This window comes from Cervus elaphus, chromosome 20 (genome assembly GCF_910594005.1).
Source record: "Cervus elaphus chromosome 20, mCerEla1.1, whole genome shotgun sequence".
Classification (NCBI taxonomy): Eukaryota; Metazoa; Chordata; class Mammalia; order Artiodactyla; family Cervidae; genus Cervus; species Cervus elaphus.
In genome coordinates this window covers 76,919,678-76,939,797 of record NC_057834.1, presented here as the reverse complement: position 1 = coordinate 76,939,797, position 20,120 = coordinate 76,919,678, and the positions used below count along the sequence as shown (strand labels likewise).

General features: G+C 41.3%; 1 protein-coding gene across 3 annotated transcripts in view; it reads right to left on the bottom strand.

Moving 5' to 3' along the window:
• Window positions 1-4,136: 4,136 nt before the first annotated feature.
• The window catches only part of LOC122676930 (guanylate-binding protein 6-like), a 33,193-nt gene continuing 17,209 nt past the window's right edge, over window positions 4,137-20,120 (bottom strand). For 2 of the 3 annotated variants that reach the window (XM_043876531.1, XM_043876532.1), the window contains exons 8-12: window positions 19,568-19,848; window positions 13,670-13,882; window positions 8,861-8,963; window positions 8,438-8,541; window positions 7,425-7,550 (exon numbers count right to left, since the gene is read on the bottom strand). In XM_043876531.1, the coding sequence (XP_043732466.1) occupies window positions 7,431-7,550; window positions 8,438-8,541; window positions 8,861-8,963; window positions 13,670-13,882; window positions 19,568-19,848 (821 nt within the window). In that variant the 3' untranslated portion in view covers window positions 7,425-7,430. Of the gene's footprint in view, window positions 4,454-7,334; window positions 7,551-8,437; window positions 8,542-8,860; window positions 8,964-13,669; window positions 13,883-19,567; window positions 19,849-20,120 lie in introns of those variants that run through there. The other variant, XR_006335668.1, reaches the window with a different exon arrangement.

Here is a 20,120-nt window from a genome sequence, read left to right as displayed (position 1 = left end):
GTATACTATTTTGAAAAAGTAAGAATAATTACTTAAGTAAGTAAGAATGGCATCACCAGCTCAATGGACATGAATTTGAGTGAACTCCAGGAGTTGATGATGGACAGGGAGGGCTGGCATGCTGCAGTCCATGGGGTTGCAAAGAGTTGGACATGGCTGAGCCACTGAACTGAAGAATGATTCAAATGTTTTCCTAAATGGAAGACTTTGGCTGCCTGATGTGAAGAGCTGACTCATTTGAAAAGACCCTGATGCTGGGAAAGATTGAGGGCAGGAGGAGAAGGGGATGACAGAGGATGAAATGGTTGGGTGGCATCACCGACTCGATGGACATGAGTTTGGGTAGACTCCCAGAGTTGGTGATGGACAGGGAGGCCTGGCGTGCTGTGTTTCATGGGGTTGCAAAGAGTCGGACACGACAGAGCGACTGAACTGAACCGAACTGAAATGGAAGACAGTCAATGAGACAATTTAACTGAAATGAAATTTTTTTCAGTTTCTATTAATTTAACTCCAGAAATATCACCCTTATGGCAGAAAGTGAAGAAGGACTAAAGAGTCTCTTGATGAAAGTGAAAGAGGAGAGTTTAAAAGTTGGCTTAAAGCTCAACATTCAGCAAACTAAGATCATGTCATCTGGTCCCATCATCTCATGGCAAATATTTGGGGAAACAGAGGAAACAGTGACAGACTTTATTTTTTTGGGCTCCAAAATGACTGCAGATGGTGATTGTAGCCAAGAAATTAAAAGATGCTTACTCCTTGGAAGGAAAGTTATGACCAACCTAGATAGCATATTAAAAAGCAGAGACATTACTTTGTCAACAAAGGTCTGTGTTGTTAAGGCTATGGTTTTTCCAGTAGTCATGTATGGATGTGAGAGTCAGACCATAAAGAAGGCTGAGTGCCGAAGAATTGGTTCTTTTGAACTGTGGTGTTGGAGAAGACTCTTGAGAGTCCCTTGGACTGCAAGGAGATCAAACCAGTCCATCCTAAAGGAGATCAGTCCTGGGTGTTCATTGGAAGGACTGATGTTGAAGCTGAAGCTCCAATACTTTGGCCACCTGATGCAAAGAACTGATTCATTTGAAAAGACCCTGATGCTGGGAAAGATTGAGGGCAGGAGGAGAAGGGGCCGACAGAGGATGAGATGGTTGGATGGCATCACTGACTCAATGGACATGGATTTGGGTAGACTCTGGGGGTTGGTGATGGACAGGGAGGCCTGTTGTGCTGCGGTTCATGGAGCCACAAAGAGTTGGACACCACTGAGCAACTGAACTGAACTGAACTCCAGAATGAGTGGTCTGTATCTTGCTTTAGAAATTGCGCTTGTTTGTCATCTAGTGCACTTAACTTTGTGTCTAGTGAAATTTTTGAGAGGAAGAGTCTCATTTTCACATCCTCAGAGTTTAGTGAAAGACCATGGGCTGTGGATTGACCAGCATTGTAAATAGTTCAAACCTGAAGCACTTTCAGTTCTGAAATATGAGTGCAGTTCATCAGGTGTGGAAAATGTGGGTACAAGGGAATAATAGCCTTTGGGGATAAAATTCCTAGGTTTGGGGAGCTCTAGAATGGGAGAGTGTAGCCGCTGAGACAAAATATTTGTAAAAATGTTGCAAAACTAAAAGCACCTTGGATATTGCTGAGCACAGAAATAAATTTAAAAATAGGGATTCAGGACTATAAAATTGTAAGGTGATAGAGCTTTACTCCTTATTTGGCTATAATAAGTATGTCGCTCTGCTTACAAGCTGGGGTGGAGGTGTATCACCTGAGGAAGTTCAGCCTCAGTGTATCTGCAACACAAGGTAAAGGAATAACTGATAGTGTTCAAGCTAAACTCTCTTTAGATCTCATTCTTAAAGGAAAAAGCTATTTCTGGCTTAAGGTTCCTTGAACCATTTTTGATGTGTCAGAGAGTCCACATGATCAAAGTCCGCAGACTTTAACATAGTTGGGTCGGAGTTTCGGGGGAAGGTGTCTATTAGCGCTATACAGAAAGAGAAAGCAGGATCTAATACAAACCGAAGGCCCCAAGTGTCTGTGCATTCATCCACCGTTAGCCTCATTCTGTGTTGTCCATTGTTCTAAATTTTTAGGATCCACATGTACTTCACCAGGAATGGTTACCTTCTCACTCATCTCCACTACTTTTTAAGAATATTGGAGCCAATACTCATGTCACAATTGTATTACTATAGTGAAAATCTTTAACTATATATCTAATTATCTTAAACTAGTCTATCTCATTCTTGCATGAGAAGTGGTGTGGACAGCTATCAAACTGCTACTCTGTTTTGTCTTGGTTCTTACTTCGAATGAGGGGAAAAGAAACTGCAGCCATTGCCCGACAAGGACAAACTATAGTTAGGCACAAACATTTTCTTTTTCAAAGTATTCCCAACTGTTCAATATACCCAGCTGAATTCCACTCCCTATTTTGTGCCCTTTAAATGTGCCTTATAATGATAAGCAAACAAAGGAAAGCTAATGCAGACAAATTTGGAGGAGAACATGTAAATCTCTTTAAAGCTATAGCTTTGTAGTTAGCCCCTTGTTATGCTGGCTATGACCATAGCAGGACTTCAATGTCCTTTCAAAGATGAGCTTTTTTTCAGCTCTTGGGGATGTGTTTGGCCACTCACACAATAGAGAATCAGCTTAAGATCATGTGACATGAATTCCACTGGTTCTACCACAATCACACAGTTCAGAACTAGTTTGCCCAGTAGGATTGTGGAACACTCTCAGGAGGCAATTCAGATGCCAATTTGACCATAACTCTTGAGAGGATGGGACACCATTTTTCTGGATGTGGTCAGTAACTTAAGCCCAAAGTCGATATTGGATGCTGTGTGGCCAATAGGCATAATACATGGGTTGGAGGCCAGTGGCACACAGTGTCACTCCCAGTGACTTTTTTTGGGGAAATTTGTGCTCCTTGACCTTGAAAATCTAGGTCTATGGTTCTGGAGAGGGAGTGTTTCATTGAGGGGGCACACTAAGGGCACCATTAAACCTAAAGCTATAGATGCTGCCTATTTTCTCTGGGCATCTTTTGCCAATAAAGCAGCAGGCACAGGAGTAGTTTATCATGACAATTGAGTTTGATCATCATGAAGCAGTACTATTGCTACCATGTGATGGGAGCAGGGAGGAATATTTTGGTTAAAATACTAACCTACGAGTCCTAAGGGCATATATGTGTCTTTGCAGACCTTGTTTTCTTGGGAGCAGAATAAAAGCACTGTTGCTGTTGTTATTCAGTCACTAAGTCATGTCCAGTGCTCTTGCCTGGAGAATCCCATGGACAGAGGAGTGTGGCAGGCCACAGTCCATAGGGTCTCAAAGAGTTGGACTTTCTATTTGCATTTCTAATGAATTTTGACAATCCATCTGTAACACTAAATAATTTCCCTAGTAAATACATCCTGGGAGGACTGTGTAATACCCAGTCAACAGGCAAGAGACCCTCGTGACCACGCCATACACAAGTCTAAGGAAAAAGGGAAAGGGATGTAGAGATGTCCAGAGTGGCTCACTCTTCCTGTACTAAGTACCGTGTGAAAAAATGATTATGATGCTGCCTTCCTACAGAATTGTTCAACAAATACTTGTATAGATCTTTAATTCCATTAGCAATTAGCATATATTTATTAGTTATGAAGTCTGGAAGAGGCCTTTCACCTGGAACTTTGTCTTGAGATGAGTATAACTTTATTCCAATAGATGACCACTTAGGACTGAACATCAGAGCAATGCAGGTTCCTTTCATTCTGCTGTTAACTGTCCAGTCCCTTACTCTTGACCCCTTTCTCTAAACCATGATCACTTCATGGTGGAAACATGTATGCCTGTTTCTTGTTTGCATCACTTCTCATGTGTGTCAGGGAGATTTGATGGGAAAGCAGAAATCCTCACTGCCCCCTTTACCAAATCATCCAAACTTTCGGTATTCAGGGCATTCTTCTGGTGACACCAGAGGGTCTTTGGGGACTAGACAAGCTGCAAGACTTATTCCAGAGAGTTTGGTTAGAGAAGTGGCAACTGAGTGTTAAGAAAGCAGAGTTATCTGGTAGATGCCATGGTCTGTCAGCTTGTGGGTGTCATATTCAGTGAGAAATATATCCTCCTATGAAAAGTATAGCTTTATTTCAACAGAAGCTCCTTGAACAGCTGCTTTATGATGACAACTGGAGTATCGCCAATTACAGTATCATTGTTCGTGGGTCAAAGGTGATGGCCTCATTGCTGGATAGTTTTCTTGCAGAGAAGTTCGAGGAACCCAGAGCATGTGGGGTGTCCAGTCCCTCCCAGAGAAGAGCACAGGTACAGACGGGTGTGCATGTACTTTCCACCCAAGTCCTTTCCGTTGTTGTTGGTGTTTTAATTGCTGAATGGTTTCCAAGTCTTCGCAACCCCTTTGACTGTACACCACTGGGCTCCTCTGTCCATGGGATTTCCCAGGCAAGAATATTAGGAAAAAAAAAAAAAAGAATACTTAAAATGCATTTCCATTTTCCTCTCCAGGGAATCTTCCTGACCCAGGGATTGAACCCTTGTCTCTTGTATTGGTAGATGAGTTCTTTACCAGGGAAGCCCATCCTTTTAGTACTAGTTCATAAAACTGTTCTTGATTTTGAGTGCCCTAGGCAGCAGTTAATAGAGTGAGGAAATGGCAGTTTGTGGTCCTGAGAGTGGAAGGTCATGTATTTATCCACGTTTGTTTGAACACCTCACCTGGGGATTTTGAACACCTGGACTTTGTAGGGGAGATAAATACACAGTGAAGATCATCAAGTAGATGAGATCATAAGGCAGTAGGGGAGACAGAATATAAACAGGTTATTTCAATATCAAAATTATATGAAAATCCTGTGGTCAGAGTGAAACATGGCATGATGGCAGCACACAGGAGGGACACCACACCCAGTTCATTCTGAGTACAAGAGGCTAGCATTAAAGAGGTGACAAGAATACCTAAAATGTTGAGTTGAAATTGAATGAGTCTCCTTTGAATACATGATCTTTATAAATGTGCAGGAATTGTGAGGTCATTCCAGCCAACATTCCAATAGACTTTACACCTGAGAATAACTTATGGACTAGCAGTTCAGAGCCTTAATGACAACAGTATCGGGATGCATATCTAGTACTTTCTGTTTCCTGCTGTAATAAGTAGATTCCTCCTATGGAGCTGAGTTTTTATTTCTCATAGTGTTTGATACTTTCATCCTGTCATAAGAACTATTCCATTCCATATATTCTTATTTTTATTTCATTATTTATATTTATTTATCTTTGAGTAGGTAATAATTCATGCAAAATATAAAACCCACAGAGGAATATGTCATACGAACCTATTTCTCCTCTCATTTTTTATCTCAGATATACAGGTCCATTCCTGTTGTGCTCAGGGATACCAGTTTCTTTTCTATTTCCAGAAATAGAGGAAAATGTGTGTATATACTGATTATGTTTTAAATCAGTAATGCAACTTACACACTTTCTATATCTTTATTTTTTTTCACTTACAATATATCTTGACCTCTTGATGAAGGTGAAAGAGGAGAGTGAAAAAGCTGGCTTAAAATTCAAATTTCAAAAAAAGGAAGATCATGGTATCCAGTCTTGTCACTTCATGGCAAATAGATAGGGGAAAATATGGAAACAGTGACAGACTTTATTTTCTTGGGCTCGAAAATCACAGCAGATGGCGACTTCAGCCTTGAAATGAAAAGACACTTGCTCCTTGGAAGGAAAGCTATGACAAACCTAGACAGCATGTTTAAAAGCAGAGACATCACTTTGCCAACAGAGGTCCATATAGTCAAAGCCATGGTTTTTCCAGTAGTTGTGTATGGACGTGAGAGTTAGACCATAAAGAAGACTGAATGCTGAAGAATTGATGCTTTCAAACTGTGGTGTTGAAGAGGACTGTTGAGAGTCCCTTGGGCAGCAAGGAGATCCAATCAGTCAATCCTAAAGGAAATCAACCCTGAATATTCCCTGGAAGGACTGATGCTGAAGCTGAAGCACCAATACTTTGGCCACTTGATGCGAACCAGCCGACTCATTGGAAAAGACCCTGATGCTTGGAAAGATTGAGGGCAGAAGGTGAAGGGGGTGACAGAGGATGAAATGGTTGGATGGCATTATCAACTCAATGGACATGAGTCTGAGCAAACTCTGGCAGATAGTGAAGGACGGGGAAGCCTGGCGTGCTGCAGGCCATGGTGTCGCAAAGAGTTAGACACAGCTGTGCAGCTGAGCAGCAACCTCTTGGAGACTGCCTCACCTTAGCACAAATAGAGCTTCCCTGTTCATTTCAGTGACTGTAGAGTATTCCTGTGTAAGTGTGTCCCAGGATTTATCTCACTAGTATGTGACAGAGGGACTTTAGGGATGTTTCCAGTCTTTTGGGATCACAACAATCCCATCAATAAATATACTACCGCACATTCCATTTTCAACTTGGGTACATAAATGTTTAAGATAAATTCCTAAATGAGAACTTGCTGTATCAACAGTATTTTCACTTAAAGTGTGGTATATATTTGCATTAATCTTCACTCTTCCTAGCATATATCAGAGACTGCCAATTTCGTGTCCCCCTTGCTGGCCTATGTCCTGTCCAAACTACTTTCTGGTCCATCTGAGAGGTGACACAGGTCCCTCCTAATTTTACCCCTCATGTCTTTTATAATCAGTAAACGTAGACATTTATATTCTCATGTTTTTACCCATTTGAAAAATGTGATTGTTGCTTTTCCCTCACTGATGTATAAGGGTTCATTATGGCTTAAAGAAATCATCTCCATGCCTGTTTCATGGAGACTTTTTCTCTTATGATTTGTTTTTATACTTTTCTTAAAACTTTTCTATGAATCAATCATTATCTACTAACTTCTTCTCCATTTCTTTAAATTAATTCAATCAAAATTAGGACTTCCCTGTGGACCAGACGGTAAAGTGTCTGCCTACAATGTGGGAGACCTGGGTTCAATCTCTGGGTCGGGAAGATCCCCTGGGGAAGGCAATGGCAACCCACTGCAGTACTCTTGCCTGGAAAATCCCATGGACGGAGAAGCTTGGTAGGCTACAGTCCATGGGGTCGCAAGGAGTCGGACACGACTGAGCGACTTCACTTTCACTTTCAATCAAAATTACTTAGATATTTGTATATCAGGCCCTGATTCTTCAGGCCCTGATAACTTCTTTTTACTTTTAAACTTTTCTGGATTGAAACTACCATGGCATATTTCAAAGATTAGCAACTATTATAATGAAACCCTTTACAATGTACTTAAGTGGAATTGTCAACTCACTTAATAATTCACATGAGATGCATCATCCCTATGCACATTGTGAAGAAAAGCCACTTCATACGGACATTAACACAAAGGTAAAACCTGCCAGGATCCTTAAAGTAGTAAGCACGTATTTTCATTTCTTATAGTTTCTTGTTGTCGTCTCGTCATTATCTCAATACGTAATTCATCAGATATCTTTTGAAAGTCCACATGGAGTTGTTCTATTTGCACCTGTAAAAAGAAGATAGTACCCTGTTGAAAATATCCAATTGTCATCTTTTTATATCTAACAACTACAGCAGCTTAGCATATGTGTCTATTTCCTACTACTTTAGATGTTCTTTGATGAGTCTGTCCAGTATTTCCAAATGTTTGAACATGGTGGGAAGTGACAGAATCCATGGTTTAGCTTCCCAGGATCCCTCAACACCAGCTCCCTGGGCAAGGAGGAGTTAGGCCTAAGTCAGGACTTAAAACTACACCAGTAATGTGTTCTAGCCCTAAGACTGCACTTTGGGAGAGAATGTAGGTGAATTCTAAATATTTCTCAGTCCCCTTGAGGTAGGGTGACCACACACATGTCACAAATAATGAGGTTTGCTGACTCTCTTTAGAACACTGAAACTCCAGGTTTGGACAAAGAATTCATTTACTCTAGGTGTATAAAGTGAATCAGGCAGATCTGGAAAAAATGCAGCAACTTGACAGTTGATACTTTTGAGAGCAGATGGGAATATTACAGGTCTCGGATGGTTGTTCCGCAAGTCCTAAGTTCTCTAAGACTGGGATCCTGTTCACTTAAGTGAAGTGTGACCCTCAGTCCAGGAGCCTGGGCCGTTGTTTGTCCCTTCCAAGCCTTAGCACTGCAGAAGATGCTGAGTCTTACAGAGGTAAGTCTTCAGCACGATCCACATTGATGTTACATGAAACCTGTCTTTGGATTTCTCTTTGGGATCTGACTATAGGTCATATTTCTGTCCCTTTATTATTGAGAAACTAGCATTTTGTCCATCAGACTCTGCCCATGCCCATCTAGACTTGTGCTCCAGCACTTCCTGCTCTTTTAGAAGGTTTTCTCTTTCCATCATGAACTTATGTATCAGTTGGGCTATACTTACCACGTGGCTTCTCTCTTGGGCCTCCAATTTTTTATTCTTATCATTCAGTTCCTGTTTTAGCAGATCCTGTTTCATCTCTGCTGCTTGTCTTTTGGTACGTTCCTCTGTTTCACAAGAGTTTTAAACAAAAAACAGTTATGCTGAGCTATACCTTCCTGAGCTCAAAGACTAAAATGACATTAAATTGGTGGGAAGGAGTCTGACTGTTCCTGCTACCACATCAGACAACCTGCTTTGGTATATGATGTAGACACACTGATTGGATGTACATACAACCCAAACTCCCTTGTTTATTTCCACATGTAGCAGAGAGGTTCCACAGAAGAAGAGGAAGCTCTGGTTCCAGGAAGTGTTTGCTCCCAACCTGTCTAAGGGCAGCACAGGAACCACCTTCCCCTCTGAGAGCTCAGTCCTCCCCTGTACCTGCCATGGCCTTGGCCGCATCAGTGAGGGCCTGGTCTGCCTGCAGGATGGCTGCCTCTACTTCTGCCTGTGACTGCAGGAAGCTCTGGAGGACCTGGTTTGCCTGAGGAAACAACAAAGAGCAAAGACTTGTCAGGCAACATCAATATAGTATCTTCCTGGGGAAATTATTGTTCAGTGAACCTACAGACTTCTTTGGGATGGTTTTGGTCACCACCTCCTGTTCAGTGTTACACACCCCCATCCATAGCTCTTCAGGCACTCTGTCTAACAGATCTAATCTCTTGAATCTATTTGTCACCTCCACTGTGTAAACATCAGGGATTTGATTTAACCCATATCTCACTGGCCTAGTACTTTTCCCTACTCAAGGGAGAAAGGTAAGTATATACCCAACTGAATACAGAGTTCCAGAGAATAGCAAGGAGAGATAAGAAGGTTTTCTGACATGGACAATACAGAGAAACAGAGGAAAACAATAGAATGGGAAAGACTAGAGATCTCTTCAATAAAATGGGAGAGATCAAGGGAACATTTCATGCAAGGAATGGGCATGATAAAGGACAGAAGTGATAAGGACCTAATTAGAAGCAGAAGAGATTAAGAAGAGGTGACAAGAATACACAGAAGAACTATACAAGAAAGGTTCCAATGACCTGGATACCTCAGTGGTGTGGTCACTCACCTAAAGCCAGACATCCTGTAGTGTCAAACGGGCCATAGGAAGCATTACCATGAATTAGTGGTGGTGATAGATTCCAGCTGAGCCCTTTAAAATCCTAAAAGATGATGCTGTTAAAGTGCTGCCCTCACTACGTCAGCAAATTTGGAAAAGAACAGTGGCCACAGGAATGGAAAAGGTCAGTTTTCATTCCAACCCCAAAGAAGGGCAATGTCAAAGAATGTTCAAACTACCACACAGTTGCACTCACTTCAGATGCTAGTAAGGTTATGCTCAAAATCCTCCAAGCTAGGCTTCAGCAGTACATGAACCAAGAACTTACAGATGTATAAGTAGGGTTTCAAAGAGGTCAAATTGCCAACATTTGTTGGATCATGGAGAAAGCAAGGGCATTGCAGAAAATAATCTACCTCTGCTTCATTGACTATGCTAAAGCCTTTGATTGTAAGGATCACAACAGTGTGGGAAATTCTTCAAGAGGTGGGATTACCAGTCCACCTTATCTGTCCTCTGAGAAACCTGTATTCAAATCAAGAAGCAACGGTTAGAACTGGATATGGAAAAACAAACTGGTTCAAAGTTGGGAAAGGAGTATGTGAAGGCTGTATATCATCTCTCTGCTTATTTAACTTACATGCAGAGTACATCATGTGAAATGTTCGACTGGATGAAGCACAAGCTGAAATCAAGACTGCTGAGCAAAATATCAACAGTCTCAGATATGCCTGTGATACCACTCTAATGGCAGAAAGTGAAGAGGAACTAAACAGCCTCATGAGGGTGAAAGAGGAGAGTGGAAAAAGCTGGCTTAAAACCTAACATTAAAAAAAGCTAAGATCACGGCTTCCAGTCCCATTGCTTCATGGCAAATAGAAAAGGAAAAAGTGGAAGCAGACAGATTTTATTTTCCTGGGCTCCAAAAGCACTGTGGATGGTGAGTGCAAAAGTGAAACTAAATATGCTTCTTCCTTGGAAGGAAAGCTATGACCAACCTAGACAACATATTAAAAAGCAGAGACATCACTTTGCTAACAAAGGTCAATACAGTCAAAGCTATGGTTTTTCCTGTAGTCATGTATGGATGTGTGAGTTGCACCCTAAAGAAGGTGGAGCACTGAAGAATTGATTCTTTAGAACTGTGGTACTGCAGAAGATTCTTTTTTTTTTTTTTTTTCCATTTATTTTTATTAGTTGGAGGCTAATTACTTTACAATATTGTAGTGGGTTTTGTCATACATTGACATGAATCAGCCATGGATTTACATGTGTTCCCCATCCCGATCCCCCCTCCCACCTCCCTCTCGACCTGATCCCTCTGGGTCTTCCCAGTGCACCAGGCCCGAGCACTTGTCTCATGCATCCAACCTGGGCTAATGATCTGTTTCACCCTAGATAATATACATGTTTCAGTGCTGTTCTCTCGAAACATCCCATCCTCGCCTTCTCCCACAGAGTCCAAAAGTCTGTTCTGTACATCTGTGTCTCTTTTTCTGTTTTGCATATAGGGTTATCATTACCATCTTTCTAAATTCCATATATATGTGTTAGTATACTGTATTGGTCTTTATCTTTCTGGCTTACTTCACTCTGTATAATGGGCTCCAGTTTCATCCATCTCATTAAAAGAATGAAACTACAACACTTTCTAACACCATACACAAAAATAAACTCAAAATGGATTAAAGATTTAAAGGTAAGACCAGAAACTATAAAACTCCTAGAGGAGAACATAGGCAAAACACTCTCCAACATGAATCACAGCAGGATCCTCTATGACCCACCTAGCAGAAGAGTCTTGAGAGTCCCTTGGACAGCAGGAGATCAAACTAGTCAACCCTCAAGGAAATCAACCCTGAATATTCATTGGAAGGACTGATGCTGCAGCTGAAGATCTAATACTTTGGCAATGTGATGTAAAGAGCTGACCCACTGAAAAAGACCCTGATGCTGGGAAAGACTGAAGGCAGGAGGAGAACGGGGCAACAGTGGATGAGCTGTTTAGATAGCATTGCTGACTGAGTGGACATAAATTTGGGCAAACTCAGGGATACGGTGGACAGAGAAGCCTGGCAGGCTGCAGTCCATGTGATTACAAAGAGTAAAGCATGACTTAGTGACTGAACAACAGTAACGACCCTCCAGGTTTGACTCTGTAAATTCTTCACCTTTCTTCAGACCCCACAGTGGTTATAGATGCCGGAATTATGTGCAGTTGTAAAAACACCCATCCTCCATTGTTTGCAACTCCTCTACCTGCACATTGCTTTCCCTCTGACTCATGCTCACCAACCCTTTCTTTATTAAGTTATCGTTTATTGACATTTCAACTTGTAGCTTTTGCCTCTTTCTCCAGGAAGTTTTCTTAAGCTTCATTCTGAGTTCTGAATGGCTGCCAAGAACTAACAGCTACCCTATCAGCACTACCACTTGATAGATATGTGACATTAGGTAACGTAGTTCCTTTTCCTTATGTCATATTTATCAATTTTGTAATGAAGATGATAGCAGTATCTAATCTATATTATTCTGAGAACTAAATTGATGGTCTAACCAAAACACCTAAAGTACACTTGAAGTAGTGAGTGCTCCACATACGTCAGTCATCACCATCAGTACCACTGCAATCGTCCCTGTCACTATCTCTATCAGTGTGTACCTGTGTGATAATCATTGTGCTACCATATCCAATGGCTATTTATGTGTCCTCAGGTAAGATCATAAGCTTCTTGAGAACAACTTTTCTTTAATTTTCCCTACACTTTGCAGAAAGTCCATTTTGGGGTTACTCATTTAAACATTTTATTATTTTATTTTTTACACAATTTTTAAAGGTTATACTCTATTTATAGTTAATACAAAATATTGGCTATATTTCCTGTATTTTACAGTATATCTTTGTAGCCTATCTGACACCCAGTCACTTGTACCTCTCACCCTCACTCCTATATTGCCCCCAATCCACATTCAGTTCAGTTCAGTCACTCAGTCATGTCCGACTCTTTGCAACCCCATGAATCGACGAAAAAGCAAGAGAGTTCCAGAAAAACATCTATTTCTGCTTTATTGACTATGCCAAAGCCTTCAACTGTGTGGATCACAATAAACTGTGGAAAATTCTGAAAGAGATGGGAATACCAGACCACCTGACCTGCCTCTTGAGAAACCTGTATGCAGGTCAGGAAGCAACAGTTAGAACTCGATATGGAACAACAGACTGGTTCCAAATAGGGAAAGGAATACATCAAGGCTGTATATTGTCACCCTGCTTATTTAACTTCTATGCAGAGTACATCATGAGAAACGCTGGGCTGGAAGAAGCACAAGCTGGAATCAAGATTGCCAGGAGAAATATCAATAACCTCAGATATGCAGATGACACTCCACGTTAGTAACCACTAATTTGTTCTCTATACCTGTGAGTCTTCTTTTCAATTATAACTAGTTTGTTGTATTTTTTGGATTTCACATGTAAGTGATATCATGCAGTATTGTCTTTCTCTGTCTGACATTTCTTTGAGAATAATGCCCTCCAAGTCCATCCAGGTTGCCACAAATGGCAACATTTCATTCTTTTTAATAACTGAGTAGCATTCCTGTATATACACACTCCACATCTCCTTTATCCGTTCATCTGTTGATGGACACTTATGTTGCTTCCATGTCTTGGCTATTGTAAGAAAAGATGCTATGAACATTGGGATGCTGGTATCTTTTTGATTTAGTGTTTTTTCAAAACCTATCACAGTCTTTGCTAATAGAAAGGAATGTTCTCTTTCATCTAGATTCTTGATAATAGATCCTGTCTTTAAGAAAGTGAAAGTGTTAGTCACGTAGTCATGTCCAACTCCTTGTGAGCCCATGGACTGTATGTAACCCATGAGGCTCCTCTCTCCTTAAAATTCTCCAGGCAAGAATACTGGAGTGGGTTGCTGTTTCCTCCTCCAGGGGATCTTCCCAACCCAGGGATTGAACCCGGATCTCCAAGCAGCTGCCAAATTATGGCTATAAAAGCTAAAAGTGTAGAACTACCACCATGCTCTGCTTTCTCTACAAAAATGGTTCAAAAGAACCAGCCAAGACCCTTTGACTCCAATCTTCTGTTCTTTCCCAATCCCCTTACTCCTCACCTTAACTCCTTTCCTGGGAATGAGTTTATAGTTCTCTTCAAACCTGCTCCTTGCTTCTAAGTAGCGACGGTGTCCTCCAGGGACAGAGAAAGTTCCTTTGGAAATACTCTTCATCAAGGGGTCTGAAAGCTTCTTAAGCTCAGCCTGACAATACTTGACAGATGCTTCTTCATCTTGCAGCATGAAAGTTTCTTTCTTTTTCTTGATCATGACCTGTCAAGGAAATGAAGAGAAATTCAATAGAAAGAAGCTGTTAGAAGAGAAAGTCCAACTGTGATCCTCTTGAAGGAAGCAGTCGCACAACATCAGGGCACATGAGAAACAGAATAATAGATACAGAGTCAGGAGACTAGTTTTAGTTCTCCTGCTGCTGCTGCTAAGTCTCTTCAGTCGTGTCCGGCTCTGTGCGACCCCACAGACGGCAGCCCACCAGGCTCCCCCGTCCCTGCGATTCTCCAGGCAAGAACACTGGAGTGGGTTGCCATTTCCTTCTCCAATGCAGGAAAGTGAAAAGTGAAAGTGAAGTTGCTCAGTCGTGTCCGACTCTTTGCGACCCCATGAACTACAGCCTACCAGGCTCCTCTGTCCATGGGATTTCCCAGGCAAGAGTACTGGAGTGGGGTGCCATTGCCTTCTCCAGTTTTAGTTCTAGATCTGACCAACTCTTTGTGTGACTTATAGGAAGTCTCTTAACTCTGTTGGCTTAGTCTCAGTATCTGTGAACTGACAGATTGGTAGCTGTGAATTCCATTGTTCTTTAACAGTAATAGGATTAATTGTGATCCATCCATCAACAATGAAAAATGGAAAGCTCAATTATGACTTGAAGTAGGGCTTCCTATGCAAACTAGGTGCTATAGATAAAGATATCTATTAATACATAGCTAATCAATTGCCTAACTTAATGAGTTAAGTATACCCAACAGAATTTTGAACTCTTTCTGAATTCTTGCTTCATTGAGGGGTTCAGTGTACGAAAATATAGGAACCTTATTTTTCACTTTTGTACTTGTAAACTATAATTGATCTGATTGTCCTCTAAGAGATTTTTTAACTGGGAGAATTGACAAAGGTAGACTAAAAGACAAAGTTTTCATGAATATGGCAATGGTAAGCAGAAGTATCATCACCAAGAATTCTCTCCCTGGTATTCACATTCCTGGACCTGTAAGTAAGTTGAACACTGATTATGTCTTTCAATTCTGTTGAGTCTCTCAGTCGTCTCCGACTGTTTGTGACCCCATGAACTGCAGCACGCCAGGCCTCCTTATCCAGCACCAACTCGGGGAGCCCACCCAAACTCCTGTCCATTGAGTCGATGATGCCATCCAACCATCTCATCCTCTGTCATCCCCTTCTCCTCCTGCCCTCAATCTTTCCCAGCATCAGGGTCTTTTCAAATGAGTCAGCTCTTCTCATCAGGTGGCCAAAGTACTGCAGTTTCAGCTTCAACATCAGACCCTCTAAAGAACACCCAGGACTGATCTCCTTTAGGATGGACTGGTTGGATCTCCTTGCAATCCAAGGGACTCTCAAGAGTCTTCTCCAACACCACAGTTTAAAGGCATTAATTCTTCGGTGCTCAGCCGTCTTTATAGTCCAATACATGACCACTTGGAAAACCATAGCCTTGACTAGACAGACCTTTGTTGGCAAAGTAATGCCTCTGCTTTTTAATATGCTGTCTAGGTTGGTCATAACTTTACTTCCAAGGAGCAAGTGTCTTTTAATTTCATGGCTGCAATCACCATCTGCAGTGATTTTGGAGCCCCAAAAAATAAAGTCAGTCACTCTTTCCACTGTTTCCCCATCTATTTGCCATGAGGTGATGGGACCAGATGCCACCATCTTAGTTTTCTGAATGTTGAGTTTTAAGCCAACTTTTTCACTCTCCTTTTTCTCTTTCATCAAGAGGCACTTTAGTTTTTCTTCACTTTCTGCCATAAGGGTGGTGTCATCTGCATTTCTGAGGTTTTTGATATTTCTCCCAGCAATCTTGATTCCACCTTGTGCTACCTCCAACCCAGCATTTCTCATGATGTACTCTGCATATAAGTCAAATAAGCAGGGTGACAATATGCAGCCTTGACATACTCCTTTTCCTATTTGGAACCAGTCTGTTGTTCCATGTCCAGTTCTAACTGTTGCTTCCTGACCTGCATACAGGTTTCTCAAGAGGCAGGTCAGGTGGTCTGGTATTCCCATCTCTTTCAGAATTTTCCACAGTTTATTGTGACCCCCACAGTCAAAGGCTTTGGCATAGTCAATAAAGCAGAAATAGATGTTTTTCTGGAACTCTCTTGCTTTTTCGATGATCCAGAAGATGTTGACAATTTGAGCTCTGGTTCCTCTGCCTTTTCTAAAACCAGCTTGAACATCTGGAAGTTCACTGTTCACGTATTGTTGAAGCCTGGCTTGGAGAATTTTGAGCATTATTTTACCAGTGTGTGAGGTGAGTGCAATTGTGTGGTAGTTTGAGCATTCTTTGGTATTTCCTTTCTTTGGGATTGGAGTGAAAACTGACCTTTTCCAGTCCTGTGGCCACTGCTGAGTTTTCCAAATTTGCTGACATATTGAGTGCAACACTTTCACAGCATCATCTTTTAAGACTTGAAATAGCTCAACTGGAATTCCATCATCTCCACTAGCTTTGATAGTCTTGATGCTTCCTAAGGCCCACTTGACTTCACATTCCAGGATGTCTGGCTCTAGGTGAGTGATCACACCATTGTGATTAACTGGGTCGTGAAGATCTTTTCTGTACAGTTCTGTGTATTCTTGCCACCTCTTCTTAATATCTTCTGCTTCTGTTAGGTCCATAGCATTTCTGTCCTTTATTGAGCCCATCTTTGCATGAAATATTCCCTTGGTATCTCTAATTTTCTTGAAGAGATCTCTAGTCTTTCCCATTCTGTTGTTTTCCTCTATTTCTTTGCACTGATCACTGAGAAAGGCTTTCTTATCTCTCCTTGCTATTCTTTGGAACTCTGCAGTCAAATGTATATAACTTTCTTTTTCTCCTTTGCTTTTCACTTCTCTTCTTTTCACAGCTATTTGTAGGGCCTCGTCAGACCACCATTTTGCTTTTTTGCATTTCTTTTTCCTGGGGATGGTTTTGATTCCTGACTCCTATACAATGTTACAAACCTCTGTCCATAGTTCATCAGGGACTCTGTCTATCAGATTTAGTCCCTTAAATCTATTTGTCACTTCCACTGTATAATCATAAGGGATTTGATTTAGGTCATACTTCAATGGTTTTAGAAAAGGCAGAGGAACCCGAGATCAAATTGCCAACCTCACTGGATCATCGAAAAAGCAAGAGAGTTTCAGAAAAACATCCATTTCTGCTTTATTGACTATGCCAAAGCCTTTGACTGTGGGGGTCACAATAAACTGTGGAAAATTCTGAAAGAGATGGGAATACCCTACCACCTGACCTGCCTCTTGAGAAACCTATATGCAGGTCAGGAAGCAACAGTTAGAACTGGACATGGAACAATAGACTGGTTCCAAATAGGGAAAGGAGTACATCAAGGCTGCATATTGTCACCCTGCTTGTTTAACTTATATGCAGAGTACATCATAAGAAATGCTGGGCTGGAGGAAGCACAAGGTGGAATCAAGATTGCCAGGAGAAACATCAATAACCTCAGAAATGCAGATGACACCACCCTTATGGCAGAAAGTGAATAACTAAAGAGCCTCTTGATGAAAGAGAAAGAGGAGAGTGAAAAAGTTGGCTTAAAACTCAACATTCAGAAAACTAAGATGGTGGCATCTGGTTCCATCACCTCATGGCAAATAGATGGGGAAACAGTGAACACAGTGGCTGACTTTATTCTTTTGGGCTCCAAAGTCACTGCAGATGGTGATTGCAGCCGTGAAATTAAAAGACACTTGCTCCTTGGAAGGAAAGTTATGACCAACCTGGTTAGCATATTAAAAAGCAGAGACGTTACTTTGCCGACAAAAGCCATCTAGTCAAGGCTATGGTTTTTCCAGTGGTCAAGTATGGATGTGAGAGTTGGACTATAAAGACGGCTGAGTGCCAAAGAATTGGTGCTTTTGAACTGTGGTGTTGGGGAAAACTCTTGAGAGTCCCTTGGATTGCAAGGAGATCCAACAAGTCCATCCTTAAGGAGATCAGTCCTGAGTGTTTATTGGAGGGACTGATGTTGAAGTTGAATCTCCAATACTTTGGCCACCTAATGAGAAGAGCTGACTCATTTGAAAAGACCCTGAGGCTGGGAAAGATTGAGAGCAGGAGGAGAAGGGCACGACAGAGAATGAGATGGTTGGATGGCATCACTGACTGGATGGACATGGGTTTTGGTGGACTCTGGGAGTTGGTGATGGACAGGGAACCCTGGTGTGCTGCAGTTCACCAGGCCACAAAGAGTCGGACACAACTGAGTGACTGAACTGAACTGAATGGTTTAGTAGTTTCCCCCACTTTCTTCAATTTACATCTGAATTTGGCAATAAGGAGTTCATGATCTGAGCCACAGTCAGCTCCTGGTCTTGTTTTTGCTGACTGTACAGAGCTTCTCCATCTTTGGCTGCAAAAATATAATCAATCTGATTTCGGTGTTGACCATCTGGTGATGTCCCTGTGTAGAGTCTTCTCTTGTGTTGTTGGAAGAGGGTGTTTGCTATGACCAGTGCGTTCTCTTTGCAAAACTCTATTAGCATTTAGATTATGTTATATAGCATAGGATACGTTAAAAAGTAGAGATGATCCTAGTGGACATTACCATAGGGAATCACATAAGTCTTTCACATCTATTCATTTTTTTTTGGTGACAGAAAAGGTAATCAGAGAGATGAGCAGCAAAAGAGGAATACAGGGCACCATTGCTGGCTAAATGATGGAGCAGGGTGGTTTTCCAGAGCCAATATGAGTGCTGAAGAAAGATATATTCACATGTTTGCACAGGGGGAGGACAGTGTGGCTTATACACGATTTAAATTCAACTTTATGCTAAATACAATAACCTGTTTGCGGCCTATCAAGCAAGCATTTACATCTGCTTTAATCATTAAAGAAATACATTTAAAAATCAAAATGGAATAACTTGTGCAGCAATTCAAAACTGAGCTTGGTGGCCATTGTAGATGTGGTTTCAGGCATGTTTCTGCATCACTGAGAACTTCAATCTTCTTAAGTTTATCATACTCAAGGATGCCACTATCCATTCCCAAAACAGTATCTGCTATAATAGCAATTGGGAGTTGTAAACTCATGGTCTCAAAGATCCCATTGCAAATAGGCAATGGTTTCAGACTCCAAACAATCCTTTAACAAGCACTCTTACTTCTCTCCAACTTTTTCTAACTTTGTTAATTCTTAACCAATAATACAGGTAATTTTGTGGGTTTTGCCTATATTGAGGGTCTTGCAGCAACCCCCCCTCCAACCCCATCCCCATTTTGGAGTCCAGTGGAACTCAATTCAAATGCTTCTTGTATGTGTATCTTCAGGGCACTAGTCTTCATTTGGCTCAAATCAAATTCTTCTTATCCTATGACAAACTGTTTACTATTTATTCTTGGGAGTATTATTAAGCCCATTTGAGCCTTCTCCCCACCCCATCTTGTTGTACACAGAGTATATCACCTGTACACCCTAAGCTGGGATCTAACCTGAAGAATTTTGAGTTAATAAATGTGTGTTGTTTTAAACAGCTAAGTACAGGGTAATTTGTTTACAGTAGAAAATGAAGAGGCCAGTTTTTAGAACAAAGGATGGGATGTAGCCTGTAGAGTCCTGTCTTTCACATGAATCCAAACTCCTTTTATAAATGAGAGGCATGTGAACCACAAGTGAAAAGAAGGAGCCTAAGTACATTTTTAGAAGAAAAGGTATCAGGAAGGCTATATTCTAGGCTACATTACCAGAAGTTTCTTCTGGAAATCCTTCTTTTCATCCTTGAAGGAGTGCTCCATGAAGACTGCAATGGCTTCCTTCTCACAGGCTGCGTGCACCTCCAGCAGCTCCTGGAGCGTGTCTGTGGGGAGGTTCAGTCGCTTGGTCATCTGCTCACTGTAGTGGTCAGCTGCCTTCTCCACAGCTGCTGAGTTCTCACGCTGGGCCAGAATTGTCACCGCGTTCTCCAGACAAGGAACTGATCCACTGTTGATCGCATACACGTAGGCCTCCACCAGAGTTCCCAGCCCTGAATGACACAGTATATTTCGAAAAGAAACAGAACATTCTCCCTCGTTTTATGGACTTTAGATCAGTACACTTAAAACTATTAAAGTTTTATTGAATTTGAGGTTTTCTTTCTTCTCCTCATCTTCATCCTTATCCTCATCATTGTATCCTCCACCTTCTATAACTTCTTATAGTAACATTACTGTGTCTCCTATGCACTCTATTTGATAGTTCTCAGTTAATCACAATAAAATATTCACCAAATTATCTCAAACAATATGTTCAAAGTTC